At 42.2% G+C, this 14,843-nt stretch overlaps 1 protein-coding gene across 2 annotated transcripts; it reads right to left on the minus strand.

Moving 5' to 3' along the window:
* Positions 1-243: 243 nt before the first annotated feature.
* Positions 244-8,011, minus strand: acp2 (acid phosphatase 2, lysosomal). 2 transcript variants are annotated; one of them, XM_041032146.1, is made up of 13 exons: positions 7,858-8,011; positions 5,632-5,727; positions 5,438-5,524; positions 5,077-5,137; positions 4,879-4,970; positions 4,691-4,789; positions 4,473-4,562; positions 3,641-3,724; positions 3,439-3,487; positions 3,202-3,290; positions 2,934-3,040; positions 2,666-2,835; positions 244-2,023 (listed from the first exon to the last, which is right to left on the minus strand). In XM_041032146.1, the coding sequence occupies exons 1-13, from the start codon at positions 7,945-7,947 to the stop codon at positions 1,878-1,880; spliced, it is 1,260 nt and encodes a 419-aa protein (XP_040888080.1). In that variant the 5' UTR covers positions 7,948-8,011; the 3' UTR covers positions 244-1,877. The 2 variants fall into 2 exon arrangements, with proteins under 2 accessions (XP_040888080.1, XP_040888079.1); XM_041032145.1 differs by having other exon boundaries at positions 2,660-2,835.
* Between the last annotated feature and the right edge of the window lie 6,832 nt (positions 8,012-14,843).

The raw sequence follows: 14,843 nt of genomic DNA on the forward strand, positions 1-14,843 counted from the left end.
AACAACTCTGCATTCCTGAGCGAGGGCCCACGTCCTCCTCTCTGAACACAGACAACACAGCGTTCTACATCTGTTAAGCTTATTATGCAAAGGAATCCACAAGCAGAGAGATTCTGTACAGCGACCAACAACATTTGCAGTGACTGAGATCATTTATTTTTCCAAAATAAGATTTAAACACACGCACACATATTCTCAAACATTTCATCCAGCATGGAGGAAAGTAGAAATGGCACAACAGTGACAAATAACCTCAGCTGTGTTTAATGCTGCTGCAACGGAGACAAGTGTTTTAAATTTTCTTGCAAACAATAATGATGTGAGTGAAGACGATGATTTCAACAATGTGCAAATGAATTTACAATCCAGAATCTGGATCCTGAAAAATGAGGTCCCTGCACTGCTGCATTAGGATTTATACTCATCTGTATTATATATATATATATGTATATATTCTTTTTCATAATCAAAGACCAAATGCAAACAAACTAAAGAAAAACAGCTGAAGGTTGTACAAAGCACGCTGACAGGATTCAATCTGTTCTGCGTTTACGAGACGCCTCGTTCAGAAGACGTGACCGCTTTTTATTTGTCAAACAATTGAACGCCGACTTTTTAAAAAGGCAGAGATTCAAAAACGCACACGTGTAAATTGTTTCCAAAGTTTTCGAGACTTTCGCCATTTAAAAAGTGAAAACAGTCGGATTCTGTTTAAGAAGGAATAAAAGTGAAATGATACCTGACTGAAGGTGAAATAGAGCATCGTTGAACTGATCAGATTCTCATCTATTTTGCTCGGTTCCCCTCTTCTAAGAGGTCAAAGGTCAGGCTCAGCTAAGCCACCTCCGAGCTGATGTTTTAGTGTCTTGCTAAAGGACACTTGGGAGTGGGTGCTCTCTGGTTTCTCAATGATCCACACCACCCTGCTGCTCCTCTGAAAAAAAAAATCAAATGCACCTGAAGAAGTTCAAATGACTAAACTTGGTATCCTACAAAAAGTGTTAGAAGAACAAAAACCAAAAAAAACAAGCAGTTATTAAAAACATTTAAGGCATCTGGGTCATTAGGCCTTAGAGAAAACACACACACACACAGTTCACAAACCACAACACACTGATCCGCAGAGTTCACGAGTACATCTGTGCACACATAAATCAACACACATAGACATTCCTCATAAATTTGCGATTGCACACACATACAAAACAAATATAATCCTGCCCATTAAAAACCAGCAGAATCAGACCAGTATTGCAAACATCCTGGACTTGAGTTGATCATCTTTAACTAATCAAGCTGTAATTAAGTCAACAGTTTAGCTCTTTTGTAATCAGGAGCTCAGAAAAATAAAAAAAAGACCTGCTGGGAGAACATTTGCAATGACAGTACCAAGAACTTCAGGTCATTATCACGTTATTAAAAATCAGAACGTTTCTAAGCACTTCCTGCGGTCGTTCGCGTCCCAAACCGCACGGGTTAAAACTCCCAGACTGAGCGATGAACACTGTGTCTTTCCAAACAGGAATCTGGGTCGTATTTGTTGAAATCTTGAACCTAAGTGTCTGATTGGACGTGAAACCATGTGGGAACACAGCTGTTACTCTACATGACAAACTGTTAAGATTAAAAAAAAAGGTTTTCCCTGCTGCGTTGTCTTGGTCCCTGGAGTATTTTTTAAAATCTATAAAATCTTAATTTGAAATGTTTCGTCAATTTAAAAAAAACAAAAAACAAAAATCATTGTGGGTCCTGAACCAGAGCTGATGACGCCACTGGAAAGGTCACGCAGGAGTTTTAGAGTTTTAGAGCTCGTCCTCATCGCTGCTGTCCCACGATGGCAGGTTTGGAGACCTCCGAGGGAGGAGCATGTGCTTCTGTCAGGATTCCTCTCCGACCTCTTGGTTGATCACATGGTGGTATCCCAGGTTAGTGATTGGCTCTTTTTGCCAACAAATAACCCCGAGGAGGAGGATGATGAGGAGAAGCAGCAGACAGCCGGACACCACCAGACTGATGATCACCTCTGAAGGTAGAGAGATAAAGGGCAGATGGAAAAAGAGAAAGAGGAGAAGAAGGGAGAATGGAGGAAAAAGATCAATGGTGGTGCAGTCTGTGTTTTTTTTTTTATTTTAGCCTTCAGATTCTCTGGCGGGGAAGGAGCCGGAGTTGGTGCGGGAGGTGGAGTGGTACCGACTGGCTCAGGGAACTGGCTCTGGAACCAAACTCCAGGAGAGGGGATGGGCTTTGTCCTTTTCCAGAGAAGCCCGGGGTGAGAGGTGCCGGGCGGGTGCGGGGATACTCACAAGCCCCCGGCTGAGAGCTGCTGTGTTAGAGTTCTCCCTGGGGAGTGTCAGGTTCGCCTCAATGCACAGGTTTACATACAGATCAGAGCTTTGGGTAAGACTGGCATCGCGGTTACAAGCAGCTGAAATGAGTTTCCTCTGGGAGGTGGAGCAGAAGACGCTGAACATGCTGGAGAGATTACATATCTCATCTGGCCTGGGAACACCTCAGAGTCCCCCAGGAGGACCTGGAAAATGTTGCTCAGGAAAGGGACGTCTGGGTTTCCCTGATCAACCCCCTGCCACCGTGACCCGACCCCGGATCAGCAGCAGAAAACGGAGTTTTTAAACTGAGAGAGTGTGTGTGAAGAACTCACCTTTACCTCTTCCTTCAGAAGGCAACTGACACTCTGCGTCCCGGTCGTCTGAAATAGAGAGCTTTGTGATTCTCACAAAGTCGTCCAGGGGGCAGTCGACGGAGCAGCCAGGTAACTGCTGCGGGTACGGATCCACCGTGCTGTCATTCCGGTAAAACATGGACACTGAAACAGGGCTGGAGGCAGAGAGAGGGACACAGGAGGTGTCAAGGTGATTGTATTTTTGACACAGCAGAATCTAGTTGTGCTAAATTTCAAAGTAAAAGTGTTTTACCCGCTGTCATCCCTGTACAGCTCAAATATTTGACAGGAGGCGTATGGCGGCTGTCTTCCATTGAACACATTCAAGCTGGCCTGAAGAGCAGCTACAGTGGTGTCATGCTGTGGAACACAAACAAAAAACACACACACACACACACGGTGAGAAGATCAACACCACTTTGGTGTAAAAGCCGAGCTGGCTCCAGCCTAAACGAGCCAAACCCACCTGAACAGCAGTTCAGTGAGTGATTCTTATCATCTTAGCATATTAACTAGCTCACCGCTGACAGCATCATCATTTTGAGCCGCTGTGTGGGGTCTGGGACGGCCATCTTGGAAAGATTCTTCACTATTTCACCCAACAGGATACCTGAGAGACGGAGAGCAGAAGTACACCCAACGGGTATGAATCCGCTGCTGAAAATAGTTCCCAACAAACACACTATTTCCTCCTGCTTGAGTAATGTTTGTTAGAAACAGACTGTCCCTTTGAAATTCACTGAGCTACACACACGTACCTCCCTGCAGCCGGCTCTTTTCTTGTTGTTTGTAGACCCCAAATAAAACCTGTGAAAATTGAACATCAAACTTTAATTACAATATTTTTAACTCCAAAATAGTATTTAGACCATCATGAGACACCCACCCCGGGCCCCTCAAAAAAAAAAAAAAAAAAAAAAAAAAAGCGAAATAAAAGATGGGTAACGATTGCTGCTTTACCTGAAATCCAAAGTCTTTGAGCACTCGGAGCTTTTCCATCACACCAGGAGTCACCCAGTTAGGAGCTGACATGTTGTGACGGGACTGAACACACACACACATCATGAAATATCAAGACCAGAAAGATCCTAAAAGCTTTGATTAAGCAGCAATTGCTGACAAACTGTCCTTTTGTTCTCGTTAGCACTTTCCCAACACTCTGCCTCCACCTCTTTCTCTTTGCAACCACTTCTCACATTGTTGCTTAATGACTCTGTGGCTGTACTCGGTGACCCAACTGTCCCTGATTTCAGACTGGCTCACGCTTCTGTTTGTATCATAATCACGTGGACAATAATCTCTGAAACATTGACATTTTTAAATTCCAGATATTAATCTCAGTATTTTTATTTAGTGAAAATAATAAATCACACTGGGAGGGTTGGCCCACGTGGCTCCTGCTGTCCACTAAGACCTTTGCCAACTCGATAAGACAAAAACTGATGTGAAACTGCTACTAGTTGCAGTGTCATTGCCAAAATGTTCCTCAAAGCCGCTGAGGCCAGTAGAGTCACCTGACTGAAAGCAACACTCATGAGATTTTATCAGTTATGGATTAGTCCACCGAGAGGACGCATGTAACGTCAGTCAACGTCTCTGTTGAACAGTTTGTAAATGTTGAACAGCAGAACACTCTCCATTTGAGATGAAGGCACATACAGTAACTATGACATGAAATTTCTCCAACATGTTGTTACGGTCAATACCACGGGTCAGCAGACACATCGGAACAAAACTGGGTTTTCACTTCTTGTTTTTACTGGTGTGTTTGTGTGTGTGTGTGTGTTCTCACCTCACAGAAGAGTGTGTCGTACACACTCCAGACTGATTCCACATTGGTCTTATTCAGCCCTGTTTTAGTCCTCACCAGCTGTATGATGTCCTAAAGAGAGGGACACAATCACTGATTACTTCATCGTGTGTGTGTGTGTGTGTGTGTTTATTGTTGGTTAATTTGTGGTAGCTGTAGCACTGATTATGGCACTAATAAATAAAAGAAATGAGCTGTACCTGGTACGTAGTGGTGACGTTAAGAAACTCCTCTGTGTGTTCGGTGTCGTTCATCAGCTGTTTGTAGCGAGGACAGTCTGCCAGAGGAAACGACAGAAGCTAAAACAAAAAAAAAAGAAAAAGAGAGAGAAAGTTCAAAGTGTTTTCAATCAGCAAGGTACACTGATAAAAAGCCCTCATATTCATACCCTCTCTTCACTTTGTGGCACAGTGTGGACAGGTATTGGCTGCCACCTCAGGTTGGATTTGAAGACCTGCTGACCACTGGGGGGGTAGAGACCTAAGATGGAGGCAGGAGTCAGAATAACAGAGACTGTTAAGGTGAGGAGGAAGTGCAGGTAAACAGAGGCGAGGCAGGAGGAAGAGGAGTGAACTGATGTTCAGACCTGCCAGGTTGGCCTCGGCGCTCATGAGGGTGCGATCGTAGTCTGTGCTGCGAACCGAGATCTGAGGACAGAGGAGATACAACTTTATTTACAAACTGCAGCATGGTCGCCGGAGCCTTGAAACAGACAGCATTGAATATGTTGAGTCCAAATATGATGTATAGTTTGAGGAGAGGTGCTAATAACCGACTTTGGTCAGGTGAATCTGCACAGCCCTTCTCAAACCTCCATCATGTTCCAGGAAATCCAGCATCAGTAGGAGCCCAGTATAACACCGACATGGCAGGAGGCCCCCGAAATATTAATGAATCAACATCTGTGTGTAAAGGTTCTGCTCGGGGGGGAGGGGCGGGACTCCCACCTCATGTCTGTCGTAGGATTCGTTGAGGAATCCTTTGTAGCGATTCCTCAGAAACTGGCCCAGTTCAAAGTGCTGCCTCATCCCCTCCTAAAACACACACACACACACACACACATCAGGAAGAAAGTCAAGCTTACATTATACTGGATTAATTAAAACTGAATTTTACAGATATGGATAAGGTCAGGTTATACCTGGGATAACTGTCCAAAGCCTTGTGGCCAGTCACTCTCTTGGTGTGGGTCAGTAGGATAGGCTTTAACTGGTGACCGGTCACCATGACGAAACAGCTGGAGGAGGGGGAGAGAGAGGATTATTAATATGCTGCTATTAAAACATTTGTAAAGACCATACAGCTCCTCTGAAACAGAAAGAAGCCAAACTTATGTCCAGGTTTTATTTGTGTCACTGCTGGTTATAAAAACCAGTCAGCTGACAGTAAGGATCTTGACATGTGTTTGTCAAACACTGTCATGTCATCCATTAGTAATCTAGGTAAACAGCCACAGCATGTCGGCTGAGAACTTCATAACACAATAGGGTTTAAACTGATCTAAAAACCGACAATCCATTAAAAAAAGTGAGGCTTGATTTAAAACCGAAAACAGATAATAAAAACAGACATAATATATTTATGTACTTTACAGGGACTTTTTCAGGAAATACATTTATGAACTGGGAACCACACCTGAAACTACTCCTTTGGGAATAAATAGAGTTTCAATGTTAAGTCTACAGTTAGTGCAGGTCTCTGTCCCCAGTCACAGTTTCAGGTTTCAATCTTCGAGCCACTAAAAGAGAAGACTGGCTTTCTGGTTTTCTGGTGTGAAGAGCACACATGACTGATCTGTCTAAAATAGCTGATAAAGTGTGTAAATTCTATTTGAAGGGTGGATTATCCCTTTAGGACTCCTAATCGTATCTGCTCCACAATCCATTAATGGATATCTCACAGGTAACTAGGTAACAGTTTCTAAGAATGAGTCCAACAATAGGAACTAACATGGACTTTAGGTACCTTAGTAGCTGCAACAGTCACCAAAAAAAAAAACAAAAAACAAACAGAGAAAATCTATGTTGACCCACTGACCTGACCTTCCCCTCAGCCACATAGTTTAATGCTGCAAACATGCAAGTTTGTTGATGTCATGGCTTTAACACAGGAAAACACGAGTGTGTCTAATGCTATTTCAATTCTCACATTAGTGACAGATGCCATGTCTGTAACGCTACAAAAAAAAAAAAAAAAAAAATGGCGAGAGGAGGGACAGAATGTAGGAAACAGAACCCACTCATCCTCAAGCCAGAGCAGATTTAGATAAATGAGATTGTGATAAATAACAATCAATCACAGCTACAATGTTTGTGTTCACAGCTTGCCATATTATGTTATCTACTCTGCTGCAACTGCATGTATCTTTATACTCAGAAAATAATCAGACACATGAAATTCACTGACCCTCGCTTAAGTTAGTTAAATGTATAGTGTATGTCTCACTCTTACTGTGACAGTAACTTCTGTATCCTTGACTACACTGCATTTCTTCCCTTTGCCGAGCTGGCATTCCTGGTGAGCTGTGAACAGGTTCGACGAAGCTGCATCTGCAAATACTTCAGCACCTTCACCTTAATATGTGCTACTGATCTGGGCTTGAATTGAGGGAAACATACACAGAGACGCGATGCCCCATGTTATTATCAATTTGACAAGCAGTGCACACAATATAAAATAAGAGCTTGCTACAAAATATGGTTTGGTGTTTGAATTGTTAAAAGGGTTGACTGGTCTGACAGGTTTGTGTATTACAATTTAAAACATGACAATGGCTCTTGCTGTAGCTCATTTCAAACACTGAAATAATATAGCTGACAGGTCAGACGAGTAAGGCTTGTAATGCAGGGTTGCTTCCTTGTTTGCCAGGAATTACATTAATAAGGGAGTTCAGAAGACCTCAAATGATTTATTTCAGTGTCAGCTGAACACTTGCTAACAGAGTTCCTCTCATGGTTTTTTTTTTTTTGAAAGACTGGTCGTTTGGTGGTGTCTTACGTGTGTAATTTTAATCTAATTGTAATTTTATATTTTTTTTTTCAATAAAAATGTCCACTTTTGCAGTTACTCTCCTAACGCTAAGCGTTGCTATTGTAATTGCAAAAATATGCTTCTTTAAAGACTAACAGCTGCTAAGTAGCTTTTTTAATACGCCGGATTTAATAAAAGATCCCTACGATTTCTGCCTGGCTTAATTCGTTTTCAGAGGGAAAAAATAAGCTTACAAATAAGCAAAGAAAACACAAAACCTCCTAAATTTTGAACGTAGTTCCATAATCGCCGAACCACCCCAAAGAGAAGCGAGACAAACCACCGCTGAGTTGAGCACAGCTTCCGCAGCGTTATACAATATATTGATATTACTCACCACGGTGACATAAACTAGTTTTTTTCCTGCTGCAGCTTGTCCACACACAGAGCCCACCGTTAAAAGAAAGAGAATCGCAGCGGACACCATGTTTCCGTCTGTGTAACAAGAAAGCTAACCTATATTTGCTGACAGTCGTTTCCTCTGAGCTGTTATCAAGTCAGCCATGGCTAACTGCGCCGCAACGAAACCGGAAGTTGAAGAATAGGTTTAATATAAAATCTTGACATTTAGGGCGCTTAATTTTTTTTCAGGGCGATGTGTGTACTAAGATTTTAACGCTTACACCTATTTTTTTTACCCACAATTGCCCCTTTTAGTCGTGAGAAGTTGCGCATTTTGTTTACCACACATTTTATTCTGAAATATCTGAAATATTTGAAATATCCTGCGTATTGCTGTCCGACTTGACCCAGACAGGGAAAACGGAAGTGATGGAACATCCAATGTCTGTCCCTCTTTAATATTGGGCCAATGGCTCTTCACGATGTTGCTGCTCTGTACAGTGAAATGTATTTTGAATTTGACTACTTCACAAGCTGCGATATAAAAGACTAAACCAGTTTTCTATATTGTTATATTTCAAACGCAACACTGTTAATCAAATGGCTAAAAAAGAGACGCACAATGCAGAAAAGGACACACGAAACAACTAGAAATAGATGTAACTACAAAAAAAAAAAAAAAAAAAACAGACGCACAACCACAAGATCATGAATGCAACAAATCCGGAGTCACAAAACGACTCCAAACACAATACAACTACAAATCGACGAAAAACATTTAACAACCATAAAAAAATGCTGGACAAATAAAAAGAGACGCACAAGGTCTAAAAACAAATGCAGAACTACAATGAAAAAAAAGAAACAAAAAAAAAACAAAAACAACAACTTGTCTCTACTGTGTTTTAACAGTTGTGTATCTCACCAATTGTTCCCGGTGAAACGTTGTTCCGTCTCATTGTATACTATGTATATGGCTGAAACGACAATAAAACCTGCTTGACTTGACAAGACACAAAACCACTGAAAAGACACACTATCACAAAGAGACACACAATGGCTCAAAAAAACAGACACAAAATGACTACGAAATAAAACGTACAATTATTATTTGGTTGATTTCAACCTAATACGGTAAATAATGTAACAACGTATCATTAATCAATGTGTCCCTCTTCTTTAAGCCCTCTCCAAGTCTTGTGGGGGACAAAAAATCAGGAACCCACACGTTGAAATGGCTGTTTGAGGGTTAAGGTTTGGGGGGGGGGGTTGGTGTTAGACTTAGGTCTGGGTTAGGTTTAGAGTTAGGGAAGGTATTGCGTCATTTGCGGGTCCCCGTGTATCCAATAAAACTAGAAAGTGTCGCGAGTGCTTTGATGTTCCAATGGCGTAATTGTGACGTAGCGTTCAGTCATAATAAAGTCAGCTGAAGATTCTGTGACGGTCACTGTACGCAGACGTTCATGGAGAAAGGCAGGCGACACACAAGTAACATGGAGCGATCACCACCCGATCGTACTACCACGGATCCATCGTCACTCGAAATGGCAGAAGTAAGATGATTTAGCCCCGAATCACTCACTCACTCACTCACTCACACACACACTCACACACACACAGCTCTGTTAGAGGGTTTTCAGCTCCCATCAGTTCACCTGTTGATGAGAAATTCCCCAGAGAAATTTCCTCATCTGTCAGCTGTGATGTTGTTGAAGATAAAGTGAATTATTCTCTGTGAAGAGTTCTGTTGGATCAGCTGTGAGCTGCACACTAATATCTGAAAGTTGATTGTTCAAAGGCAACACGTGACAACATTTTTAATTTGGATATTTGTAATCTGTCTGCTCTGTCTGAATGCAGACAGTCTGCACAATTACTGTTAGTAAACTGTTTTATCATGTAGATGTTTCTTCACCTTCCTGTCACAATGAGAACTGTTTTGATCTGGTTGCTAAAACCTGATTGTTTTTCTTTCTAGATTTCATCAGAAGAATCATTGGTAACACTGAGATGCTGCAGTTTGGACATCCCGCGCCTCAAACCTAGGACCTTTGAAAATATTATCGTCTCACAACTGGAACCACTCTCAGAAGAGTAAGTATTAAGTCACAAGTTCAAAGTCAGCAACAAGCAGCAAAAATAATGACATCTATATATGTACATGTATTTAAACATTGGTTTAAAGATTTGTTTTGCTCTTTTCTTCCAGGCAGTGTTGCTTATTGCTAAAGGGAAAACCAGACTCAAACACAAACTGTCGACTGTCCACCATGTGTTGTCAGATTGTAGAACTGGCCAGTAGCATACTCTCTGATGTTGTAGCACGTCAGATTTTTACCAAGATGGAAGACCAGATTTCCCCAGATGGACCCAGCACCTTATCCAACCCCTACCCCGTGACAGAGGAGGATATCCAAGCCTCCATTGGAAACGCTATTTGCCTCTGCTTTGTTGGTGTTCTCGGAGGCGAAAAGCCGCTGTCCAAATTTTTTGACAAACTGCTACAGTTAATTTCAGTAGATGTGAAGCAGCAGCTGGACATCTCCCTGGCTCCCATCAGAATGCCAAACTTTTTAACACAGTCAGAGGAGTCTGAAGCTAAGCCCAAAAGCTATAAAAGTCACACCAAGGAAATGGTTGATCAAATTATTCACATACTGAGGTTTACAGCAGAATCATCTGACAGCAACAAAACTCTGGCTAGTGATGGCTCAGAGGATTCTACTCCAGATGAGATAACTGAAGTTGAGGAGATCAGCATAAAGAAACCAGCCACCATTATAAACAACAAAGTGGTGTTAGCTGAAGACCAAGGAAGTATGGCCAGCTTTAGAACAAGCAGATTGAACTCAGACTCATGTAGTTCACACAACTCTTGGTCTCTCAGCTCTGAGGAGGAGGCGCTAAGGCAGAGTAATACCTTCGTCACTGTGTTGTTTGGAAAGCTGGTGGATCACATTGCTGAATCCACAAAAACATCAATAATGGACGTGGACTTTGACGGACTGGCTTTAGTTCTGAGAGAGAAGACTGCAGGAGAGTTAAGTTCCCCTCTCCCACAGACTGTTGGAAAGATACACATTGCTATCTATAAGCAGCTTTGTAAGGAGTTTGGATCTGCAAAGCAGCTGCAGGTAGCCATGGTATCCAGACACATGATTTTCACGGACACTCTTGTCAAGGTTTTAAAAGCACAGCTGCAGAAGCCGAAAGACGGAAAGAGAAACTGGATGAAGAAAGTGAGGAGGTTTTTCGCCAGAAGGAGCAACAAAGTGGGTGGAACCTGTGACAAAAGTGAGGAACCAGCGCCTCAATGTGACCACGACCAGGAGGAAGAATCCACGCCCCAGATGACCCAGAAGCACCGCACCATGATGATAGGAATGTTCACTTTCATAGCCAGAATCCTTAGGAGGAATCCCAGCACCACCTGTGGACTCCAGCATGACTAGAACACACAATATTCGTGTTCAGTCACCCAACCACCACCTCCTCAACCCGCCACCCTCCTCTGCAACATAATTGGAACAATTAACAACTCAGCTAGGGCAACACGGTGGCTCTTTGTGGCCTCACAGGGACAAGGCTGAGCTTTGCTCGGCCCTTTCTGTGTGGAGTTTGCATGTTCTCCCCGTATTGACGTGGGTTTTCTCCGGGTACTCCGGTTTCCTCCCACATTCTAAAAACATGCAGCTCAATTGGAAACTCTAAATTGCCCCCCCCCAATTTGGCATCAAAATAATTACAAAAAATATTAATAACAAAATGGTTGTCATGTGTCTTCTATCATTTACTATCAGAGGTAGAATGTTGTGAACATACAGCACCACAAAACCACAGTCAGGTGGTGCAGGATTCTCTCTCTGTGCTGCTTGAGGCTGTCAGTACATCAGGGACCGTCCAGAATACTAAGGAGGAATCCCTGCACTACCTGCACCACCTGTGGACCCCAGCATGACCAGAACACACAAGTATTCCGTGTTCAGCCCCCCCCCACTAAACTCTTGTCTACTCCAGACGAGATAACAGAAGTTGAGGAGATCAGCATAAAGAAATCAGCCGCCATTATAATAAACAGACTGGAGTCACCTGAAGACCAAGGAAGTGTGGCCTGTAACTGCTAAAACTGTCGGTTTGCAGATAACAGTGAGGACAGCTTTAGAACAAGCAGACCGAGCCCAGACTTATTTAGTCCACGCGACTTTGTCTCTCAGCTATGAGGAGGAGTCGCTAAAGCATAGTAATACCTTCATCACTGTGTTTCTTGGAAAGCTGGTGGAGTTTGCATGTTCTCTCCCCGTGTAGACGTGGGTTTTCTCATCAGGGACCGTCCTGTGGACTGGAGCTTTCTTTTGGTGCGCCATGCCTTCCAGGTGACAGTGAAACTCCATTTCACCAGGTAAGTGGAAGCACTGGTCCTGAGGTCCCAATGGTCCCATCAGGAGACACAGTCCTGGAGCCTGGAGGGGACAGGACAAGAACATCTGCTCAGTTAGCTTCTGAAAATCTCATGACACCATGTTGTTGTTGTTTTTTTTACCTTTATTTTTAAATACAGTTTTAAAGTTTTACAAAAACAAACAGAACACAACAAAACAATCCTGGGCATTTATCATTAAGTATAGTATAGTCCACTATGTGCACCCATGGTGACCTTAACACTTGAACATGAACAAATATAGCAACAAAAAACTTGACTTGTCATTTCTCTCCTCAGCCACTAGAGGTCAGTGGTGTTTTAGTTGCAATCAACCCAACAAGTAACCTCTCACATTCAAGACTTTCATTGCTCCTGTATATGCGGCTAATTACAAGTATCAGTCACTGTAATCCAGTCTCAGTCCAAGCCAATGGGTTAAACAGTGTTTCTGGATGCTGTTAACATTATAGTGGAGAACAAAGAGATAATATAGTGGCTATATAGTTAATAAAACAGTAAAACATCTGTTAAATCTACTTTAACAGGAGATTTCATATGATAAACTGGAATTTTAAATGGCAGGAACATTAATTAACAACAATTTTGATGATCAGTTATTTATTTAAATTATTTATAAATAAAGTGACCATCATCCATTTCCACTCTCTCAGATTTGAGAATTTGCTGCTCCTCTCTGTTATATCACTATCAGTCCTGCAGTACTTTGCACATGTTTGTTACTGTATTTCCAGACAAATAAAATGAATAGACTGCTTGTGAACACAGTTTTTCCTGATGTGGTGTATTTTCCTCTCTGTTAAAAAACACTGTAGACACCGAGACTCCACCTTGTGGCATAAACACAGGATTAGCTACTGAATATCATTCATAACCTTTTCACAGAGATAAGTTGTACCTTTGTGTGGCCCCTGTTTTTGGTAAGATAATGAGTAAACTGATCTCTGTAGCTTTTTGAAAATTTTAGGACGATACATCTTACTACTTTAGATAACTGTCGCTTGTAAATGAGGCCTCCTACAGTTTTCACACCCTCCCTTCCTTTTCGATGTCGGTGTCTTGGACTTCCAGAAAGTGGTCCACAACAGTAATGCCGTCATTGTTCATGTTGGGGAAGAGGCAGAAGTAGTCTAGGGGGCCTAGTCTAGGACCTTCTTGGGTGATAAGCCCTTGAGACCGGGTTAGCTGTCCATTTTACAATTTTCAATTATCTGAAACAAAAATACCACAAAAGTTCAAACTTTGTGCATAATGAGTCATAGAGTTGAAGTGGACATGCACGTCAGGAGCATTAGTTTGACAAAATAATCTTGTATGAGCAAAAACTGTCTGCTGAGGAAGAACATGAGATGCAGCTGAAAGCTCCTGTCAGACGTCTTTCCTTCAGCCAGTGAAATGATACTGAAACTGGAGGCAACAGAGTGATAGATTTTCTGGGAAAAGGAGTACAAGTGTCTGCACTCAGGTCTATTCACACTGGGGTAGTATAACATGAAGTTAAGTTGAAAATTAACCAGCAGTGGAAAGAATCCAAAAATATCCCGCGGAGGTAGAAGAGCTCCCAGTTTGCAGATGCTTTACTTGTATCAAAATGTGAAAAACAGCTTATTTTACATGGACAAAAAGTTAGTGAGTTATGGCTAAACCATATCTAATCATAAAATCATAATGGTGTGACATGTTTTGTTGGGAAGCTCAAAAAAGAAATAGCACAATTAAAAAAAATCCCTGAGTTGAGTTGAGGCTTGCAGAGGGACAGAAAACACCCTGATTAGAAATAAACCCTGTGGGAACGTATCAGTACGGCACATCCCATGAACTGCCTGCACATCACAGAGCAGCAAAACAACAACATTCAGTATTCAGCAACATTCCCTCAGTATGGCTGCCAAGTTATTGTACGTCTTTGCCCGTTAAAATGTCAACAATAATCTCTTTGTTTCTTTTTGTTTTTGCCCCCAGGCTGTTTATATCTGCGGTCAAATGCTACGTGTTACCAAATCCTGGTGGAGGTGTTTATGTTTTTGTTCATATCACAGATTATAGGTGGCGGCTAATGCTGAAAACACATGCTACTGTCGAGCTTAACCCTGATAAATTAACACTTGTGCAAAAACAGAAAAATAGGCAACGGCCAAATGTCACTGAGATCTCACACACACACACACACACACACTCCCATCAACAATAACAATAATGAGAACAATAGTGATTAGAGAAGGCAGGGATTACCCTTAATCTGCAGTATCTATGTGTTTGTTTAAGGGGGCAGATATGCTCATTAAGAAGCGGAATACCCTCCTGTCATCTAACTCACACTGACACCTCAATGGCAGAGGTGTAATCTGCTTGTTGGGGAGATTATAAAAGCCAATCCAAGTGTGTGTGTTTGTGTGGGTGTCATGGGGGTTTGGTGCCTGATCTGCCCCACACGGACATGACTAATGATCATGAAGATCACAGGGAGAATTACTAACATAATTACCGAGATGATCTGATGAACAGATGTCTGTGAGCTTCCTCCTATCGTCTGACAGGCCCTT

This window comes from Toxotes jaculatrix, chromosome 24 (genome assembly GCF_017976425.1).
Source record: "Toxotes jaculatrix isolate fToxJac2 chromosome 24, fToxJac2.pri, whole genome shotgun sequence".
Lineage (NCBI taxonomy): Eukaryota > Metazoa > Chordata > Actinopteri > Toxotidae > Toxotes > Toxotes jaculatrix.

Bases quoted from the DNA above. Each gene is read 5' to 3' on its own strand.
- acp2 (XM_041032145.1), bottom strand. From the start codon at position 7,947: ATGGTGTCCGCTGCGATTCTCTTTCTTTTAACGGTGGGCTCTGTGTGT. The intron at 2,836-2,933 runs GTAAAACACTTT...CTCTGCCTCCAG, and splicing joins CTGTACAGGGATGACAGCGG to CCCTGTTTCAGTGTCCATGT. The intron at 2,024-2,659 runs GTGAGTTCTTCA...CTCTACCTTCAG, and splicing joins TTCTGAAGGAAGAGGTAAAG to AGGTGATCATCAGTCTGGTG.